Source organism: Macaca nemestrina, chromosome 16 (assembly GCF_043159975.1).
Source record: "Macaca nemestrina isolate mMacNem1 chromosome 16, mMacNem.hap1, whole genome shotgun sequence".
Lineage (NCBI taxonomy): Eukaryota > Metazoa > Chordata > Mammalia > Primates > Cercopithecidae > Macaca > Macaca nemestrina.
Window position 1 is genome coordinate 75,141,803 of NC_092140.1, and position 18,864 is coordinate 75,160,666.

At 47.2% G+C, this 18,864-nt stretch overlaps 1 protein-coding gene across 1 annotated transcript in view; it reads left to right on the forward strand.

Moving 5' to 3' along the window:
- Window positions 1-18,864, forward strand: part of LOC105490740 (dehydrogenase/reductase 12) — a 42,030-nt gene that overhangs the window by 3,959 nt on the left and 19,207 nt on the right. The window contains 5 exon segments of the mRNA XM_071081628.1: window positions 619-770; window positions 2,364-2,446; window positions 9,032-9,124; window positions 10,196-10,256; window positions 10,259-10,276. Of these exon segments, the coding sequence (XP_070937729.1) occupies window positions 619-770; window positions 2,364-2,446; window positions 9,032-9,124; window positions 10,196-10,256; window positions 10,259-10,276 (407 nt within the window).

Below are 18,864 nucleotides of genomic sequence, written 5' to 3' on the forward strand. Positions count from 1 at the left end.
AATATGCTTTTCTGCCACCTGCCAGAACATTATCATAATGCAGATACAAATCTCCCATCATTCTGATCCGAATGGCACTCCCTAGAGCTGTTCGGTGCACACCCTGTGTCCCTGAAGGAGCCTTGGCTTCCTCTGATGGGTGCGGAGCTTAAATAACTCCACCGTCCTCCTCCTTTATTCCCTACTTGCAAATCTCCCGCATTTCTCCAAGTAGGCAAGGATATCTGTCCTGCAATGCAATAAGCATAATGCAGATGGTCTCTTAAACTTCCCAAAACCTGCCCCCCACAAAAGGGAAAAGAGCAATTCATCTGTGAAGGGATTTTTTTCTTTTTGACACTCCCCAGGATTGGGGCAGTCAGAGGAAGACAATTTGGATGCCAAAATGTTGGAATCTCCAATATTTTCAAAAGTTTGGGAAGATCATGGTCCAGGAAATGCAGGCCCTGCGATGGTGGTGTTCATGAGATCAGGGAGGGCGAGGGAGAAAGGAGTTTCGTGATGTGTTGGGAGAGGCAGAGACAGCAATAATGCCATCCTAGAATTAGGCTTTCTCCTTCAGGGGTTTATGTTCCCCTCTCCTTATAGCTGGTCTTCCCGTGGGTCTGCTGTTTCTGGGAGTGGCTATGAATCTGCGTCCAAAGACTTTGTCCCTCATGACTTGGAGGTCCAGGTTCCTGGAATAGTCTTTTTGGTCACTGGAGGAAACAGCGGCATTGGCAAAGCAACCACCCTTGAAATCGCCAAGCGAGATAAGCAGCTGCTAACACGTGTGTCCACTGAGCCCCACGGCCAGACTGTGGCCGGTCCACACGGAGGAGGGTACCCTGTGTCACAGGCAGGTCAGGAAGTCCTGGACGACGATCCCGTGGTTCTGGGCACAGCTGCCAGCTTTCTGAGCTTTGAGCTAGAGGTGGCTAAAGCAACAGGAGCCCTTTCCTCAACACTTAATTCACAGGAGAGCTTGGGCCCTGCCCACATGTCCCAGTGTTTTCTGATTAAGAACAGTGAGGGGCTCAAGCAAACCCTGGACGTCAGAATTCCCAGTGGAATTTAATTTAAAAAAAACGTGGACACCTGGTCTCTAACTCATGTCTTCTCAATGAGACTCTTCTGGGGTTAGAGACGGGGAGGGGGAGCCTCGGAGTCCACCACAATTTGGATATGGATGGTAGTTATGAACCAATGCCCCCAAAATACCTGGAGAGAAGAGTGCATTGAACTGACCTTCCTCCTTGCTGGGGTCCAGCCTCCAGGGCTAGGGCAGCCTCCTGCTTCCCTCCCCTAACCTTGACTATAAAGAGGCGCTTCAGGTGCCCTGTAGAGTCTTCAGTCAGCAGAAGTCTTCCTCATGGTAAATGCCAGAATCTCCTGCATGAGCTCCAGGATCCTGGGTCACCAAATGGCTCTGCAGTGGCTGGAAAAGTTTGCTGCATCTCTCCAGAGCCTCTTCTGGAAAAATGGATGTTCCAGCAGAAGATGGGGAACTAGATTGTGAATTTATCGCTTTTTAAGATGCTGAAGATATTTTCTTTTTTCCTCTCTTTAAATCCAAGTTAGGCATTTTTCAGGGGACTGTTATATCATTTGAAGCTTTATTTAATTATCTGCCAAGTCAGGGAGAGGATTAATTGCATCTTAGCAGCTGGGAAGCACTCTGAAGTGTGGAGAGGAGGAGAGAGAAGAGGGGCTGGTGTTGTGGTTAGCCTGTAGCCTCCCATGAAACAGACCCCATTTAATCAAGTGGGTGATTTTTAGTAAAGAAAGCAGACTCCATAATGATTTTTTCTTAGCTGCCACAGCGAAGGCATTCTGCTTTAAATTGATCTTGATTGATGACGGTGTGGCATTGGCTGGGATAATATGAGGGCTGCTGATGGATTCAACATTCAGTCAATACGTGAGTCCCTACTACATGCTAGGCAAGTGGTTCTCTACTTTGACTGAACATTACATCACCAGGGGAGCTTGTAAAACTTACCCAGGCCTGGGCCCATTGCCTAGATCTTTAAAAGCTCCCTAGGTGAGTGTAAAGTGCAGCCAGGGTTAACACCTCTGGGTCAGCTACTATGATAGATGCTAGGGAGGCAGATGTGACCCAGATCAATGTTTCTTATCCTTGATGTGTTCAGGCCCTCAAAAAATCAGGATGTTATCCCAGAGGCACTGTCAGCACAGACAGACAGGAAGGTTCCAGTACCTCCCTCACGATCGCCCTCGCTGCTCTAACTCTGGGAACCACCCATCTAGGTTTAACAGAGGAGTGTCAATTGTGAGCCCATATGTCTTCATTTTTCATTCGGAAGACCTGGTTTCTGTAGCTCTCGCTGTAACTCACAGATGGTTTCATTGAATTCCACCAGATGGCACAGTTCACCTGGTTTGTCGAGATCAAGCCCGAGCAGAAGATGCCAGGGGTGAGATCATCCGGGAGAGCGGTAACCAGGTGAGCAGCTCCTCACCCCTCCTGCTGGGTTTCCTCGCCTCCACGGTCAGCTGTGAGGAGGCTGGACTCCTGCCCACGTTCCCTGGGTTAACGATGGCCTGTGTTTGTGCTTCTGCGTTGGAAGCAGCCTCAGCCAGCAGAGAGCTGGGCCCTGCTTTTGAGTGGCTAGGTTTGACAAGAGGATAAGTGGGGCACTGAGGCTTGACCGCATGGTCCTGAGCTGCCTGTGAAACCAGCAGAGGCCAGCAGGCAGAGGCCCATTACAGTGGACAGTGATACTTCCAGGCTCCTCACCCCAGAGGGAGCCCACATCAGCGACACACAGCAAGGGTCACCGGGGTGCCATGGAGCCATGCGTTGACCCGATGTCTTCTAATAAAGAGAAGCACCAGCAGCGTTGGGTCTTGATGAGAGCTACTTTCTGACATGGGCTTTCAGAGCTGCCTCACATTTTGTGATCTTTCTCTTCTGAAAGAGCTGGAACCACGATTGGCTACATAATTAGTGGGGCTCGGTGCAAAATGAAAATGCACGACCCTTGTGTAAAAGTTATTTAGAATTTCTACACAACAAAGGCAGAACATCAAACCAAGCTTGAGGCCTAGTCGCAGGGCCTGTGCAGCTGTATAGATCGTATTCCCGTGATACATCGTGCAGCCATGAGGCTGGCCGTGGATGGAAAACCCTGACCCCAGAAAGGACCCTCAGTCACCATGGCTGGTTGCTCGCTGTCACTGAAGAACGCCCTCATTCCATTCCCACCTCTTCTCTAGGAGACCCCACAATTGGAGAGCCCGTAGGAGGGGAGCCAGGGAGGGACAGACGGTACCCACCCTCAGGCATGGACCCTAGCCAAAGAGAAGCATGCCCCTGTCTAGGATGGAATATTTTGCTTCAACTTTGAAATAACATTTTCACACCAAGTGTCTGTTCCTTTCCCTTTCTCGTGGAAATCCCCAGTCTCATGCCATCAGGTGCCTTACAGAGGCTTAGTGCTGGCGGCGAGTGTGAGGGTCTCTAAATCTTCCTCTAATGTCTGCAAGTGCCGCTGCGATCTGCGGGCTGCAGTTCTCGAGATTGAAAGCTGGCTGTCTGCCTGCTGATAACTTTCAGTGGTGCTGCTGCAGGATGCAACAAGAATACTAATCTCAGGCCGCGGGCAGGAGGAGGTTTGCCTGGATTCCAGCCCTCTGTGGTGTGGGCCACAGGCTTTAAAAAGTATATTTAAATGGAAAACGATGATAATATGGATCTGTTTGTAATATCCAGCCAGGCTTATATCCAATGCCACCATCTTTAGGAGGGGTAGAGAGCTGACAAGGGGAGCAAGCATGTTCCTGCGCTGGGGAGAAAGTGAGCCCTTGCCTGCTGCCCCCCTCACCTCCATACAGACACACTTGGTGGGATTTGAACGCACACACAGGACATTCACTGCTCTCTTGGGTTTATAAGTGGCCTCCAGCACTCACAGGTAGAACGTCCAGGATGAGGGTACCTGTCTGCTTATGCCAGTGTCTGGTTTCCCTGACTCAGTGTCTCCTCCAGGCTCTGCCAGGGATCAGCTGCGCCTCCCTGCTTATGAAGAGGCCCCACTCCACAGCTGCTTCTGGTCCGCCTTTGGTAGGCAACCGACACACAAAAGCATGGTATGCAGGACGGAGTTGGGCACTGATACGAGTCCTGGTTTTGCACTTTCTGGCCTGTGAGCTTGGGCAATGTTCTTAGCTTCCCTGAACCTTCACTTCCTCATTAAAAAATAGGGGTAACTTGACTTTATTCGTTTTTTAACGTGTATTTAAGGGTGAACCGTATGCCAAGCAGCATGCTGGGTGCTGGAGACACGGTGATTGGGACAGACCCAGCCCCTGACAGTCTTGTGCAGGGTACAAGTGATTAACAAGCGGTTTCTTTGAAGTGTGTGTGCCTGCCCTGGGCCTGGCCTCTGTGCTCTGTGTCACAGTGGGGGTGCGTTGGGGGACAAATAGTATGAACCCCAAGGTATGTGTTTCTTCAGTTCCTACAACCAGATAGCTTTTGGTTGGGTTTGGCCAATGGCAGGTATTAGAGGAAGGTTGGTAGGTGGAAGGAAGTGGGGAATTGAGAGATATTGGCTTCCCTGGTGATGGCTGAATCTCCTCTCTGGTTTTTCCTTCTGGTTCCTGGGCTCAGGCCACACTGCATTCTCCCTTTGTTCCTTGAGCCTAGGGCTGGTGGTAGTTTCCTGTTGTTACTAATCTCTGCGTTACTTCACCAATCGTGGTTGAGTTCTCACCTTCCTTAATCACCTGGGAAATCAATCCCTGCATTCAATTCCCTCTGTTGAAAGAGGTGTCTGTTAGATGCTACTGAAATAACATGATAAGGGCTACAAGATGGGAAGCTCAGGGTATCCTAAGAACAAACAGCTCTCAATCAATAGAAGTAGCTACTGTTATTGTTGTTGCTTTTATCATTATTGTTTATACTAGGATTATTACCACTCTCAACCTTACATTCTCTGCTTCAAGTTTGTTCTGTTTAATCAGTGCTTAGGCCCTGCTTAGTGGGAGGTGGAAGCCTGCAAGCCCCCAGAAGCAGAAGAGATGTGTGGTAAAGCTGTGAGGGCACTGGAGCAGCTGGTCCTGCCTGCATGGTTGGGTGAACATCAAAGAAAGAAGGTCCCTTGGGCAGGAGGGTCGGGGTGAGGTGTGCAGCAGGAGTACAGGCACCAGGTAAGACTCAGGGTCATGTGGGGATCTCAGCTGCTTGTACACGCTGGCTTGGTAATATCAGGTGTTTGGCCATATAGAGAGGTGAATATCATGCCGAAGTGATCTTTCAGAGAGGTTATGTGTGGCCTAACCTTGGGGAAAGGAGTACTGGTTACTGTAGAGCAGACTTCCGGCTCACCAGTCCACTGGACACGATGCTCCCAAAGGGCCTAAGGGAGAAACAGACTGGACCTTTCTCCCCAGGCTTCTGGTTGCAGTTCAGCCCGGCCTTACTGCCTGGCTCCAGACTTTTGTCTAGCAGTTATCCCCAGGGGCAACATTCAAAACAAACAAACAAACAAAAACCCTTCTATTTTATTTATTATTTTTTGAGATAGGCTCTCACTTGGGGTTTTTGAGATAGGCTCTCGCAGTTGGGATTTGTCTGATGTCTTTCTCATGATTACATTGGAGTTACGGGTTTTACAGGGAACGATCACAGAGGTACAGGTGCCTGCGCAACGTATTTCAGTCCTGCAGGCTTCCTGATGTGGCTGGAAGGTTCTGTGAAAGCACTTATGTCTTGTGGGGGATTAACTCCACCAACGTCACACGCCACGATAAAAAATGGGTTTCTACTCCAGCTCTTCCAGGCCAATGTGATTTCTAGCTTCTTGAGAATGGTTGGTTTAGCTTCCCAAGATCTCCGTGGTTTTACGAAATACCGCCTCATTTCTCCAGAATGATTTCTACTTAACAAAGCACCTCCATGCACTGTTTACCGTGCTCATTGCGGGAACTGCTCTGATTGGGGGATCAGTCCCCATGATGTCACCTCATGAGTCCTGGGCCACACAGCTGCTATAGATGGTGGCTCATCTGCAGAAAGGGTCCCAGCTTTGTTTTGTTTTGTTCAGTTTCAGTAACCATGCTTTGTCACAGTGGGGACCAGTGGCTGCTAAGGTGAGCCTTCTCGTTGTGTGGCTCTGCAGATTGGGACTTTTACACACATGCACCTGTTTCCAGTTCCTTCTCCTGGCCACAACAGACTGCTGGCCTTTCCTTCTGGGTGCTTTGTGGCCTCCTGTTTTGCCTCAGAGGGACACAGATGATTTCCTTCCTCTTTTCATAGTGCTTCATGTCACCAGCCCCGTGGCTGATCTGTCTAGGACAGTGATTCTCTCTTCCCTGCTGCTACCTCCTTTTTACTCTGAGACATCTCAAGCACTTCCAGGAAGCTCAGAGAACTTGTGGAATGTTTCAAGCAGAATTGGTTTTAGTTCACTTGAGTTTTGTTGCTGTTTTAACCTGGAGTTTGTATATATGTTAACACATCGCTTTCTGGTAGGAGGGAGTTTTAGGGTGGTTGCAGACAAGGCCTCAAAATGGAAGGATTAGGTGTCTAGACTCAGTTTGCAGTCGTTGGTACAGGCTCCCAGCTGACTCAGACATGACTCAGCAGCCTTGTACGCTCTGGCTGGGTGAGGGCCTTCACAGGCATTTTCAAAGAGAATAGCTCTGTACAGACAACGTTTTTCCTATCCTTTGAAGGCAGAGGAATATCCAGTTGGGCCAGGCTTAAGCTGAATGTGGTGTTCAACCTGACTCGACTTTCTGAGTCATGAAAATGTGGAGTTGCTTCTGTCTCGTTTGTCTCAGGTGAAAAAACAATATGTTTTAAGATGAGTAGAAAGAAATTCTGACTACAGCTTTGGGGTTTATAGCTCAATTAATGGGGAAACTCAGGCAGGGCACGGAACTTCCCTGCTTTGTCAAAGGAGTTGTGGCTCTTGCTCCGATCGTCGTCTGCAGGTTCAGTGCTTACATGCCTGCAGCAGCAGGAATTTCTGCCTTGGGTTAGTGATAGGTCACATATGTCCACTGATGCTCAGAGACGGCACCGTTGCATTCACTGGATGCCAAGAATGCAAATTTGGACTTAGGTACTGGGTACAGAGAAAGAGGTTTAAACAGCCAAAGTCCGTTATTCAACTACCATGCCTGTGACTGTGTAATACCATAAGGAGAAAGGGCGCATTAGACAGTGTCCCTTGCTCACGGAGTTCTAAGTCTCCTGGGGAGGTGGCTGTGTCCAGTGATAACCATGATACAAGGCAGAGATTGAAAAGTGTCATGACCAAGGACTAAGGGTCACAGCAGAACTTACCATCTTATTTATGATGTGCCTAAGATACTGTCTTAAGAGCAAAATTTTGACAAAAAAAAAAAAAAAGATCAGCGGCAGGGAACTCTGACATATCCATGCAAAGGTATGTTATGTAGTCATTAAAAGGAATAGGGTGGAGTCATATATAACAAAATCATCTCCAAGACCTCTTGCAAGTCCTACAGCTCAGTAGCAAAACAAACAAACAACGACGTAACTTATAATCCGATTTGAAAATGGTGTAAGGACTTGAATAGACATTTCTCCAAAGAAGATATACAAATGGTCAACACAAGCTGACCACGGTGGCTCATGCCTGTAATCCCAGAACTTTGGGAGGCCAAAGCAGGCAGCTCACTTGAGGTCAGGAGTTCAAGACCACCCTGGCCAACGTGGTGAAACACTGTCTCTCCTAAAAATATAAAAATTAGCTGGGCATGGTGGCATGCACCTCTAGTCCCACCTACTTGGGAGGCTGAGGCAGGAGAATCGCTTGAACCTGGGAGGCGGAGGTTGCAGTGAGCCAAAATTGCACCACTGTACTCCAGCCTGGGTGACAGAGCGCATTGGCACTCTTTTTCTCAAGAAAAAAAAAAATGGCCAATATATATATGAAAAAATACTTTTAATGTCAGTAGTCATCAGGGACATGCAAATCAAAACCAGAGTGAAATATCACCTTACACCTGTCAGGATGGCTATTGTTAAAAAAACAAAAGACAAAAAATGTTTGTTAGGTTGTGGAGAAATTGGAACCTTTGCACACCATTTGTGGGAATGCAAAATGGTGGAGCCACTATGGAAAACAGTATGGAGGTTCCTCAAAGAAAATTCAAAATAGAGCTACCGTCTGACCCAGCAATTGCACTTCTGGGTACTAATCTAAGGGAATTGAAATCAGGATCCTGAAGAGCCATTAGCACTGCCATATTCATTGCAGCATTATTCAAAATAGCCAAGATGTGGAAACAGCTTAAATGTCCATCGACAGATGAATGGACAAAGAAAATGTGGTCCATACATACACACATTGGAATATCATTCAGCCTTAAAAGAGAAGAAATCCTGCAATGACATGGATGAACCTGGAGGACCTAACCTAAATTCAATAAACCAGGCACAGAAAGACAGAGACTGTACAATTTCACTTATGTGAGGTATCCATAGTACTCACAATTCATAGAACCAAAGGGTGGAATGGTGGTTGCCAGGGACTGGGGAAAGGAGAAGTGTGGAGTTACTATCAAAGGGTACAAAGTTGCAGTTAGGCAAGGTGAATAAACTCTAGAGGTGCACTGTACAGCATTGTACCTAGTCGGCATGCTGGAAATTTTGTTAAGAGGCTAGATCTCATATTAAGTATTCTTATTGCAATAAATAAGTAAAAATAGTTTTTACCACCAAAAACTAAAATACATATTGTTAAGTGCAAAAGATGGATGTAGAACAATGCATAGTCTGATCCTATTTGTGTGGAATATATATATATATATATCTTAAAATATATATAGTATATATAGTATATGCTTAAAATATTTCTGGATGATTCACAAAAAACTGTGAACAATGGTTTATTTTTGAGGAGTGGGACTGGTATTTTCCGTTTTATATCATTTCAAAGTATTTGCTTTTAAAAAATCATGTACTTTTAAAAAATTAAAAGTGCTAGTTTATATCTTTTTTAAAAGGGTTTATTTATTTATTTATTTATTTTGCTTTCTAATTTAGAACATTTTTCTGCACATTGTGGACTTGTCTGATCCCAAGAAAATCTGGAAATTTGTTGAAAATTTCAAGCAGGAACATAAACTCCATGTTCTAGTGAGCTTTGTAAACATAAGTGGAGAATAAAGTCATGTTGGCCATTGTTTCCGTCTGTGGATGTGGACGGATATGTATGTTTGCATGTCTTTATGGAATAATCTTAGTAAGACTCTTTTATGCTTGGGCCTGTTCATGGAATCAACTTTACTCATTCGATTTAAGAGGAGACCCGTGTGGTTAGATTAGTGGGGAAAGGTAGGGGCCATCCACTGGGTAGGTATTGTGGGAGGATAGACATGTTCCATGTTTTATAAAATGATGATTTGTATATAAATATTTCTCAGTTCTGTAGATTTGGGGATTGGTGTATTGAAATTAGAAGCTCTTTTCATCCAAAAGAATACCTCCTACAGACAAGCAAATCTTTTAGTAACATAATTAGCACAAAACTCCACAGAGAGCCTGGGTGGACTCAGATAGAAAGAGTCCCAGTATGCTCTTCCCAGATATTCCACTTTGAGCTAAGTGGCTTTTCTATCCAAAGACTTTCTGATGTGCTCTAAAATGTTGTTCCAGAGTCTGGAATTGTGCTATCCAGTATGGCTGTGAAGCATTTGAAATGTAGCTAGTCCAAACTGAGATGTGCTGTAAGTGTATAAATTAGCAGGTTTCAAAGCCTTAAAAAAATTATGTATGCCATCTCATTAATATTCTATATTGATTGCATGTTAAAATGATGCTACTTTGGATACATTTGGTTTAAAATCTTATTAAATTAATTTTACCAGTTTCTTGTTACCTTTTCAATGTGGCTACTAGAAATCTTAAGATTAGATATTTCTATTGCACGGTTCTGAACTAGATGAATTTCCAGAGCACTCTCTCATGAATTAGGTTGCCTGGCCCAGCTGTCTCGCTTGGCGATCTTTGCACAGTTCTGTGGCTGAGTCCTCTGCACAAGTGGTATTTTCCTGCAAGGGCTTTGGAGTGCAGAATCAGTTGAGCAAATTGTCAGTGTCACTTGAAAGTTGAGAAGGAGCTGGGGCTGGGGTAGTGGAGGTGTGGGGATGGAAGTAGATCTTTTGGCCCTGTTTTTCTTTATTTTGAAATGGGAACTATAATTTTTAGATCAATAATGCAGGTTGCATGGTCAATAAAAGAGAGCTCACAGAAGATGGACTTGAAAAAAACTTGCTACCAATACTCTGGGTAAGTACAAGAAGTTTTCTTATTTGGTTTTAGCAAAATAAACATAGAATGTACCATAAAAGGATAAAAAAAAAATTGACCAACTTTTTGGGTTTTTGGTCCTGGGCTGATGACATTTGCTTTAAGTTTATCCTGAATTGTACTTATTTTTCTTCATAAAACACTTTCTGTTTTCATGTTTCTTATAATAGGTTTTGGTGCCAGAAATACTTAGTATTGAAGTGTTTTTTTCCTAGGAAGCTCTAGGCTCTTTATAGACATTATTTTGAAGAGGAGAGCAAGTTCACCTTAAGTGTTGAGTGCAAATCTAAAAACTGCAGCCAAGGGAACTTCCAGCTAGGTCTGAGGAAGGTGCAACCAATGGGCAAGAAGATGGACTGAGAAGGGCATTGGCTAGAGCACAGGATACCTGGACTCTGGCTGCTGCTCTGTAATAGCAGAGTGAAGTCATTTTATATCAGGCCAGTGGCTCTCAAAGTGGGGTTCCCAGACCAGCAGCCTCAGCATCACCTGGGAACTTGATAGACATGCACATTCTTAGATTCCTCACCCAGATCTACAGAATCTGAAACTCTGGAATGAGGCCAAGAGTGAAATCCATTTTGACACGCCTTCTGGATGATTCTGGTGCACACTAGAGATTGACAACTAATGTACCATGCTTTTAGTCTCCTTGGAGTTTCTCCTTCTCGAGCCAAGGGGCCTTTCAATTTTGAGATGCAATGAATCTAACACTCTTCCCTGGACCTATCCTACTTCCTTGTAATGAGGGGGATGTTTTAATTAAGTATTGTTCTAGGTCACAAGATGGATGGCAGGGTTTGGGTGGTTGTTGGAGTCATTGAGTGTGTCCAATATATAGCAACCCTATTCCAAACCAAGAACTGAACAGATTGAGTCAGCCGATGGAATAACAGTTGAAAGCCAACATATCACTATTGTTACTGATAAGGCTGGTCGAAAGGCATGGCTCACTGCAAGAGCCAAATGGGTTTCCTCATCTGGAACCCAAGAATTAGAAGGATTCACCTACCTAGTCACCTGGAACTTCCCTTCTCTTCTTCCCCAGAAAGGGGAGAAAGGGAGGAGCAGAACTGAGCAAGCCCCGCTCATTGTCCCCAAATTTACTAAATTTACTGTTTTTTTTTTGAGACAGGATCTTGCTCTGTTGCCCTGGCTAGAGTGCAGTGATGTGATCATGGCTCATTGCAACCTTGAACTCGTGGGCTCAAGCAATCCTCCCAGCTCAGCCTCCCAAGTAGCTAGGACTACAGGCATGTACCACCATGCCTTACTAATTTTTTAATTAAAAATTTTTTGTTGTTGTTGAGGTGGGGGTCTCACTATGTTGCCCAGGCTGGTCTCAAACTCCTGGCCTCTAGTGATCCTCCTGCCTCAGCCTCCCAAAGTGTTGGGATTGCAGGTGTGAGTCACTGCACCCGGCCTAAATTTACTGTTGAGACGTGCTCCATCTCCCTGGCAGATGGAAGAAGGTCCAAGAGAGAAAGAGCTCACCCTAATTGCACTCTCTTCTCAAGGAAGGAAAGGCTAGGAGTGGTAAGATGCCTTCTCCCCAGTGATGAGGTTGCATTTTTCAAGACAAATACCTGGAAGCTTGTGTGAAATGGCACAGGTTTAGTACAAAATATTTTCATCACTGACTTTGTTCCAAATGTGGTATCCTTGCTGCCATTACCAAAAGTACCAAAATGTGGAGTCATGCTAGAGTTTGGCTCATAACTCAATGGGACCGCTGAGACTCCCAGAGTGTCACGGCTGGCCCCCGAGTCACTGTTCCGCAGCACTGGTTACATAATTTGCAGAGTCCAGCACCAAATGGAAGTGCGAGCCTCCACATTCAAAAATTATTAAGGATTTCAATGCAGCGACCACAGAGCATTAAACCAGATGCAGGGTCCTTCCAAGTACTGGGCTTTGTGCGACTTCACAGGATGAATCCAGCTCTTTTGCTCATCCATCCACCCACCATCTGACAAAATTCTGCTAAGTGCTCACTGTGGCCTGGCCATGAGTGAGAGTTGCATATATATATAAAATTTAGTGCTATGATGGAGGTATTCCTGCATCACAGATGAGGAAACTGAGGCTGAGAGAGATTGTTTCACTTGCCTCAGGTCAAGTGGAGGAGCCACAATGTGAACCTCGGTCTGACTTCCTCCACGACCCATGTTCATTACCAGTGCACAGTTCCACCCATGCCGGCATGTCCTCCCTCACCCCATCACCGTGTTATCACAAATAAGTGCTAAGAAGTACTGGGAGGGGGTGACCAGCTATGCCAGGGGAGGCTGGGCTGGGGTTGGGGGCACCTCTCAGAGAAGTCCGAAGGTTTTGGAAGATGAAAAGGAGGGTAATCTGGGGACCTTGGCCTTGCTTGGGAATGTGGACAGGCTTGAGAGACTCTAAAGGGACTATTTGATTATGCAGCCGGTTATGTTGCACCTTTGTAAGGATCCAGCCTGCTTCTAAAGACCTTGCTATCTCTGAATTTTCATTTCCTGTTTGTGTTCGAAGCATCTTATTGATCATTCCAACCTCTCTGAGAAGCGTAATAATTCTCGGGCTTTGATATTTACTCATCCTCTCTCCAGTGAAAGAAATAGTACAGTAGACGAAGGGGCTGTGCCAGCACAGAGGGGCGGCTCCGTGGGTCTTTGCTTGAGAGAGAAGGAGATACAGAGACGTTCAAGTGCTGTCGTTCCTCAGCAGGAGCAGGCCAGACAAAAATCCTGGACCCCTGTCTGAGTCCTGGGAAATTGCTGGCTGCCTTTCTAATAGGAAACATGTTTTCCTGGCCTGATTATGTAATGTGGGATAGGTTGTTTTCTATTTTCTAAGATTCATATGAGCCGTCAGAAACATTTGCAGTCTCCAGCCAAACACCAGTAGGTTCCTGATACTGTGAGGAGAGCGTAAACCTCCGCATTCGCAGGATTTATCACCGGATCCTAAGGGTTTTGAAGCTGGTCGAATAGTTAAATGCAAAATGCCTTCAGCGTCCACGCCTGCACACGGCTTTGTTGAGACATCACAGTGTATGAATTAGATAGTTTGGAAAGAATAATTCTGAACCTTTTGCGGAGGCGGGTGGGGCCTGGAGAGATTTTCATAGTTTATTTTACTGAGGGACAAAGGCGAGCTGCCCTGGGTCGGCTGATGCGCAGTTGAGCCATGGAGGGGAAGATGGTGCAGGAGACAGCTTCTGTTGGGTGGCTGTTCTCACCCCTTTGTTTCGGGTCTCCTCCAGTCACATACGTTTTGCCTGTTAGCATTCAGTGGCATTAAGAGTCCATGAGGAGTGAAGACAGATGGGAGGGGGAGGGCGGGGAGGCCGAGCTAAGTGCCCTGCTGGCAGCCTGCCACAGCCTAGCGTTAGCAGATTAAAACGCTCACCCGCATCTTAGCCTCTCTCACCACAGGACACAAGACGAGGACACTGATTCTGTCTCCACCAGGACAGCTGCGTCACCAGTTAATTGACTGTGATAAACAGGCAGTGGTGCCTTAGCTCTTTGGCAGGAGGCGAGGAAGTTCGCCTGAGGTCACTTTGGAAGGACGTACGTCGGGAGACAGAGAGTGTTTTTGCTTGACGTTCTGTTACGTGGCACCCTCCTCAGGCACATCCCAGTACCTAGTGAGAGCTGCTGTTCGACACAGGGACCCCAGGTCCAGAGACGCCTTCATAGCAATAGCACATACTGAGCACAGTCCCCGTGCTGCAGCCTGCACTGAAGGCTTTTCTTGGATTCTCTCATTCAGTCTCATAACCATGTTACAGATTTTACAAATGAGGAAACTGAGGCTCAGAGGTAGTCTAAAACCAGTCTGTGACTCACTTCCTAAACAAAGGACAACACAATTATGGTGGGGGCATTTTTTAGCGTAGGGTTGTATGGTCAGCTATTGCTATGAAACAACTCCAAAATCTCAGGGTGTACAATGATAAGCATGCATTTTTGCTGACTTTCTGCAGATCTGTTGGGCGGGCTGATCTCAGCTGGGCTCAGCTGTGTCTCTCCAAGCTGCAGGTTTGGTATGGAGTATGTGCCAAATATCTTGCATCCTCCTTGGACCAAGGCATATTCTGGCCAAGGTATATTCTCAGGGCAATGGCAGAGGCCCAGGTGTGCGAGCAATTCCAAGCCTCTGCTTGCATCCAAGCCCCTTTGATTAACTGGATATGATATCCAGTTAACCAATCCAGAAATCAGCAGATAATCCAGTTAATCAAAGCAAATCATTTCACAGAGCTCCAAATCAAGCATCAGAGAAGTATACTTCTCCCACAGAGGTGGCGAGCAGAGAATGAATATTGAACAATAATTTGCCACAAGGGTTTTTTTTTTTTTTTTTTTACATTCTAATTCTTTGAAAATGGGTTACCTGAGTTTAATACGATAACTACTTACTAATCAAAATACCTAATGAATAAAGGCACCTTATTTGTTCCATAAACTTTTTTTTTTCTTTGAGATGGAGTCTCGCTCTGTCACCCAGGCTGGAGTGTAGTGGTATGATCTCAGCTCACTGCAACCTCCATCTCTTGGGGTCAAGCAATTCTCCCACCTCAGCCTCCTGAGTAGCTGGGATTACAGGTGCATGCCACCACACCCATCTAATTTTTTTATTTTTAGTAGAGATGGGGTTTCACTATTTTGGTCAGGCTGGTCGTCGAACTCCTGACTTCAGGTGATCCACCTGCCTCCCAAATTGCTGGGATTACAGGCATGAGCCACCGCGCCTGGCTTGTTACGTAAACATTTATAAAGGGCCCATTTTATGCCAGATGCTGTGGCCAGTTATGGGGATTGAGAAATGGAAGGGACTGCTGGCCTAGTGGGGGAATTAGACACATACACAATTTCAGTAATCATGTGGTAAAGCTCTCTTTTCATCCATGAAGGGAGATTGGTACGGAGACTCAGAGGAAAACAGAACAGTGCTTCCAAGGCAGAATGCCTCCTTAGACAGGACATGCGTTTGGTGCCAGGCATTCTTACTTGTCAATAACCTTTACCTGAGCTATCCTCATGCACCGTTTTGTTCCTAAGATCTCATTCCAGCTCACAAACCTTCAAGGCTCCCAGAGAGGCACAGAGCCTGGGAAATAGCACTGTAGAAATGGCAGCTAATGTTTTAACATGCAGATTCCTTAACCTGGAATGAAAGTCCTTTGTTAGCAGACCCTACCTCCTGTCCAAATGTATTTCCCATTATTTTCCTACATGGACTCTGTAGGAGTCAGCCTCTTGTTTTGGAACTTGTCACTGGCAGTGCTACCTCCATGCTTTTGTCCTGCTGCTCCCCTGCCTGGAGTGTCCCCTACCTGGCTAACTTGTACTGCTCCTCTGTGACTCTGCTGGACACATTCCTCCCCCTGAGCCTGGTCAGATGCTCCCCTCTGGGCCACCACGGCCCCCTCTGTGTGCCTGTCATGGCTCAGTGAAGCCACCGGCTCATGGGTGGGTTTCTTGCACAGAGATGGATCCCTGAGGGCGGACTCCACCTGGCTCTCAGGAGGCGCTCAGTCACACTGGCTATACTGAGCAGGGTAGTAGGCCAGCTCCTCCAGTTACCTGACTCTGTATGAACATCCTCAACCTCCCCACGCCTTCCTTTCCCGTTCTGTAAAATGGGGATGGTGCTACTTTTATAGGTTTATAAGATTTATAAAAAGACTTGTAATTATTTAACCAAAGAGAAATAACTTGTGTGCACACAAAAATATGCACACGAATGTTTATAGCAGCTTATACCTAATTGCCCCAAACAGGAGTCAGCCAGATATATGGTGAATAGAAAAACTGGCACTCCCATTCAACGGAATGTGATTCAGCAATGAAAAGGCACAAAATGGGCCGGGTGCGGTGGCTCACACCCGCAATCCCAGCACTTTGGGAGGCTGAGGTGGGCAGATCGTGAGGTCAGGAGATTGAGACCATCCTGGCTAACACGGTGAAACCCCATCTTTACTAAAAATACAAAAATTAGCCCGGCGTGGTGGTGAGCGCCTGTAGTCCCAGCTACTCTGGAGGCTGAGGCAGGAGAATGGTGTGAACCCGGGAGGCGGAGCTTGTAGTGAGTCAAGATCGCGCCACTGCACTCCAGCCTGGGCGACAGAGCGAGACTCCGTCTCAGGAAAAAAAAAAGGCACAAAATGTCAATGTACAAAACAATGTGAGTGACTCTTAGATGCACCAGCCAAAGTCACACCAGACCCCAAGGGGTGCAGAGTGTATGATTCCATTTATAGGACATTCTTGAAAAGGCAACCTAGGGGGCTAAGAAGAGGTCAGAGGCTGAAGGGGTGGGATTAGGGCGTGGTTAGGGGCAGGAGGAGGGTGTGACTACAAAGGGAGTGTGAGTGACTGTGAGGGAACATCTGGGGTGATAGAGTTCTGAATCACACCACAGTCTAATGCATAGTTACACAACTCTGCATCTGTCACAGTTCAGAACTGTGGATACACACACACACACGCACAGACATTTTACTTTATGTTTAAGCAAATTATATATACATGAACAAGTAAAAAGAAAGCATTGTAACTTTCAGCTCAACGCCTGGCATGTAGTGAGTCTTCCGTCATAAGAAGCATGTTATTCATTATGATTCTTTCTTGGTGCTCGTCCTCAGTAACAAGGGAGCTGCTGTTGGGGAGGCTGTGTCCTCAGCTTGAGGTGGGGGCAGATTTCAGGCCACAGGCGAGGCTGGTGGAGTCTGGAGCTCCTAGAAACCCCCTTTCCCCTCGGCCCCTAGAAGGGCCCCAGGTGAGACTCTTGGTTTCAGCTGCACCGGGGAGCCCTCCTAAGGAGAGAGAATGGACACACTCAGAAGTCAGAGATCATTATCCCATTGATTTTTGGTTTTCTGCCAGCCATGGAAGATGCTTTTGACAGGACACAAAAGCTTCCCAGAGCTGAGCCTCCTGGGCCACGCCGTGTACCCCGTTCTGGCAGCTCCATGGCGATGTAGAGCCCTCTCGAGGCTCTGTGGTGTCTGCCCTTCTAGGTCTCCTGGCCTAGGAGTACCGGCTCCAAATCCAAGTCCTCCTGTGGGCCAGGACCATATCTAATTACCTGGCTGGGATTTGGTGAGTGTTTTAAAGGCAAGCTGGTAACAAGCATTCATTTGGGGAGTTTTAGAAACAAAACCCCAAATAAGCACTTTTGTCCTTTTAATGAGCTGAGGCCCAAGTGCCCACACTCGGGTTCTCCCTGCGGTAAAGCAGCTTCTTTCATACATCTCAGTGAAGCACACAGGACCCCCCACACTGTGGCTGTGACAGCAGGGGGTGACATCAGTCACCTGGCTAGGCCCTGGAGAAAAGCCTCCACAGCACTTCCTCCACCAGCCTCTCATGCTTCCCGAGTCCCGGGCATCCTGCAGCTCACTCCAGTCGGCTTATCTCCCTGACCTTTGACCACTCTTGTGCTGAGGTCACCTGTGACCCTGATATTCCTGGTCTGGAGAGCGCACCTCTACGACATCCATCGGCAGCACTGGACGCAGCTGTCCACACTCCCGTGGCGCGATGGCTTCTGAGCCGCCTGTGATTCCACCCTCAGAGGTTCGATCCTTCTCAGCCTCCTTAGCCAGCTGCAGCATGTCAGCGGGGACTTTAAATGTTGGCATCCCTCCTAGACCAGTCCTGCGCCCTCCTTTCTCCTCCTCCCACACTCTGTTGGGATCTCTTCCTTGCCCCAATGCCATCATGTGCCTGGCTCCCAAGGGCCCCCTTCCAGCCCAGATCTCTGTTCTGAATTCCAGGTCCAGATCTCAAACACCTCAGACCCAGCGTGTCCAAAACTGAACCCTTAGTCCCTCACTGGTCTGCTCCTGTAATGGGCCCCACCCCAGTGGCCAGCATCGTGTCCATCACCGCTCGTCCTTGACACCCCCTCACTTCTCATATCCAAGCAGTGATCATGCCTTTGGACTCCCTGTACAACTTGTCCCCAGTCTGTCTCCTGCTCTTCAGCTCCACTGCGACCACTCTGCCCAAGCCACTGAGGTCACTGTGATGCAGTGGAGTAATATGGGGCCCTATGTGCCCTCCTATACCTACCTCCCCAACAGAAGCTTCCTCCATAAGGCTGACAGAGTGGTCCTTATACATGCAAATCTGTTTCCTTCTGCTTAAAGTCACTCCTTGGTTTCATATGAGGTGAGTGTCTCCGGCATTTCCCTTGTAGACTGCAGCCTCACATTGCCCTACCCTCTACTGTGCTCACTCGGCTGCAGCTGCCCTGGTTGCACTCTCCAGCCTCAGGGCCTCTTTGCACAGGCTGTGCTCCATACCTGCAGCCTTCCTTCCCATCCCCAGCCCACTACCTGCCTGTTCCCTCCTCTTCTCCAGGTCTTAGCTGAAATGTCCCTTCATAGTTCATGCAGAACCTGACACCTCCTCCGTCCCACCCCCATGTACCCACAGCAGTCTAGCACTTGACCATGAGTTAGGTTTGTCACATAGTATAATGCCTGGGAATGCCTGGTGGGCACTGAGAGGGCAGGGCGCCCTCAGTCTGTATCCTGAGTACTTAGCGCTGGGTCTGGCACTCAGCAG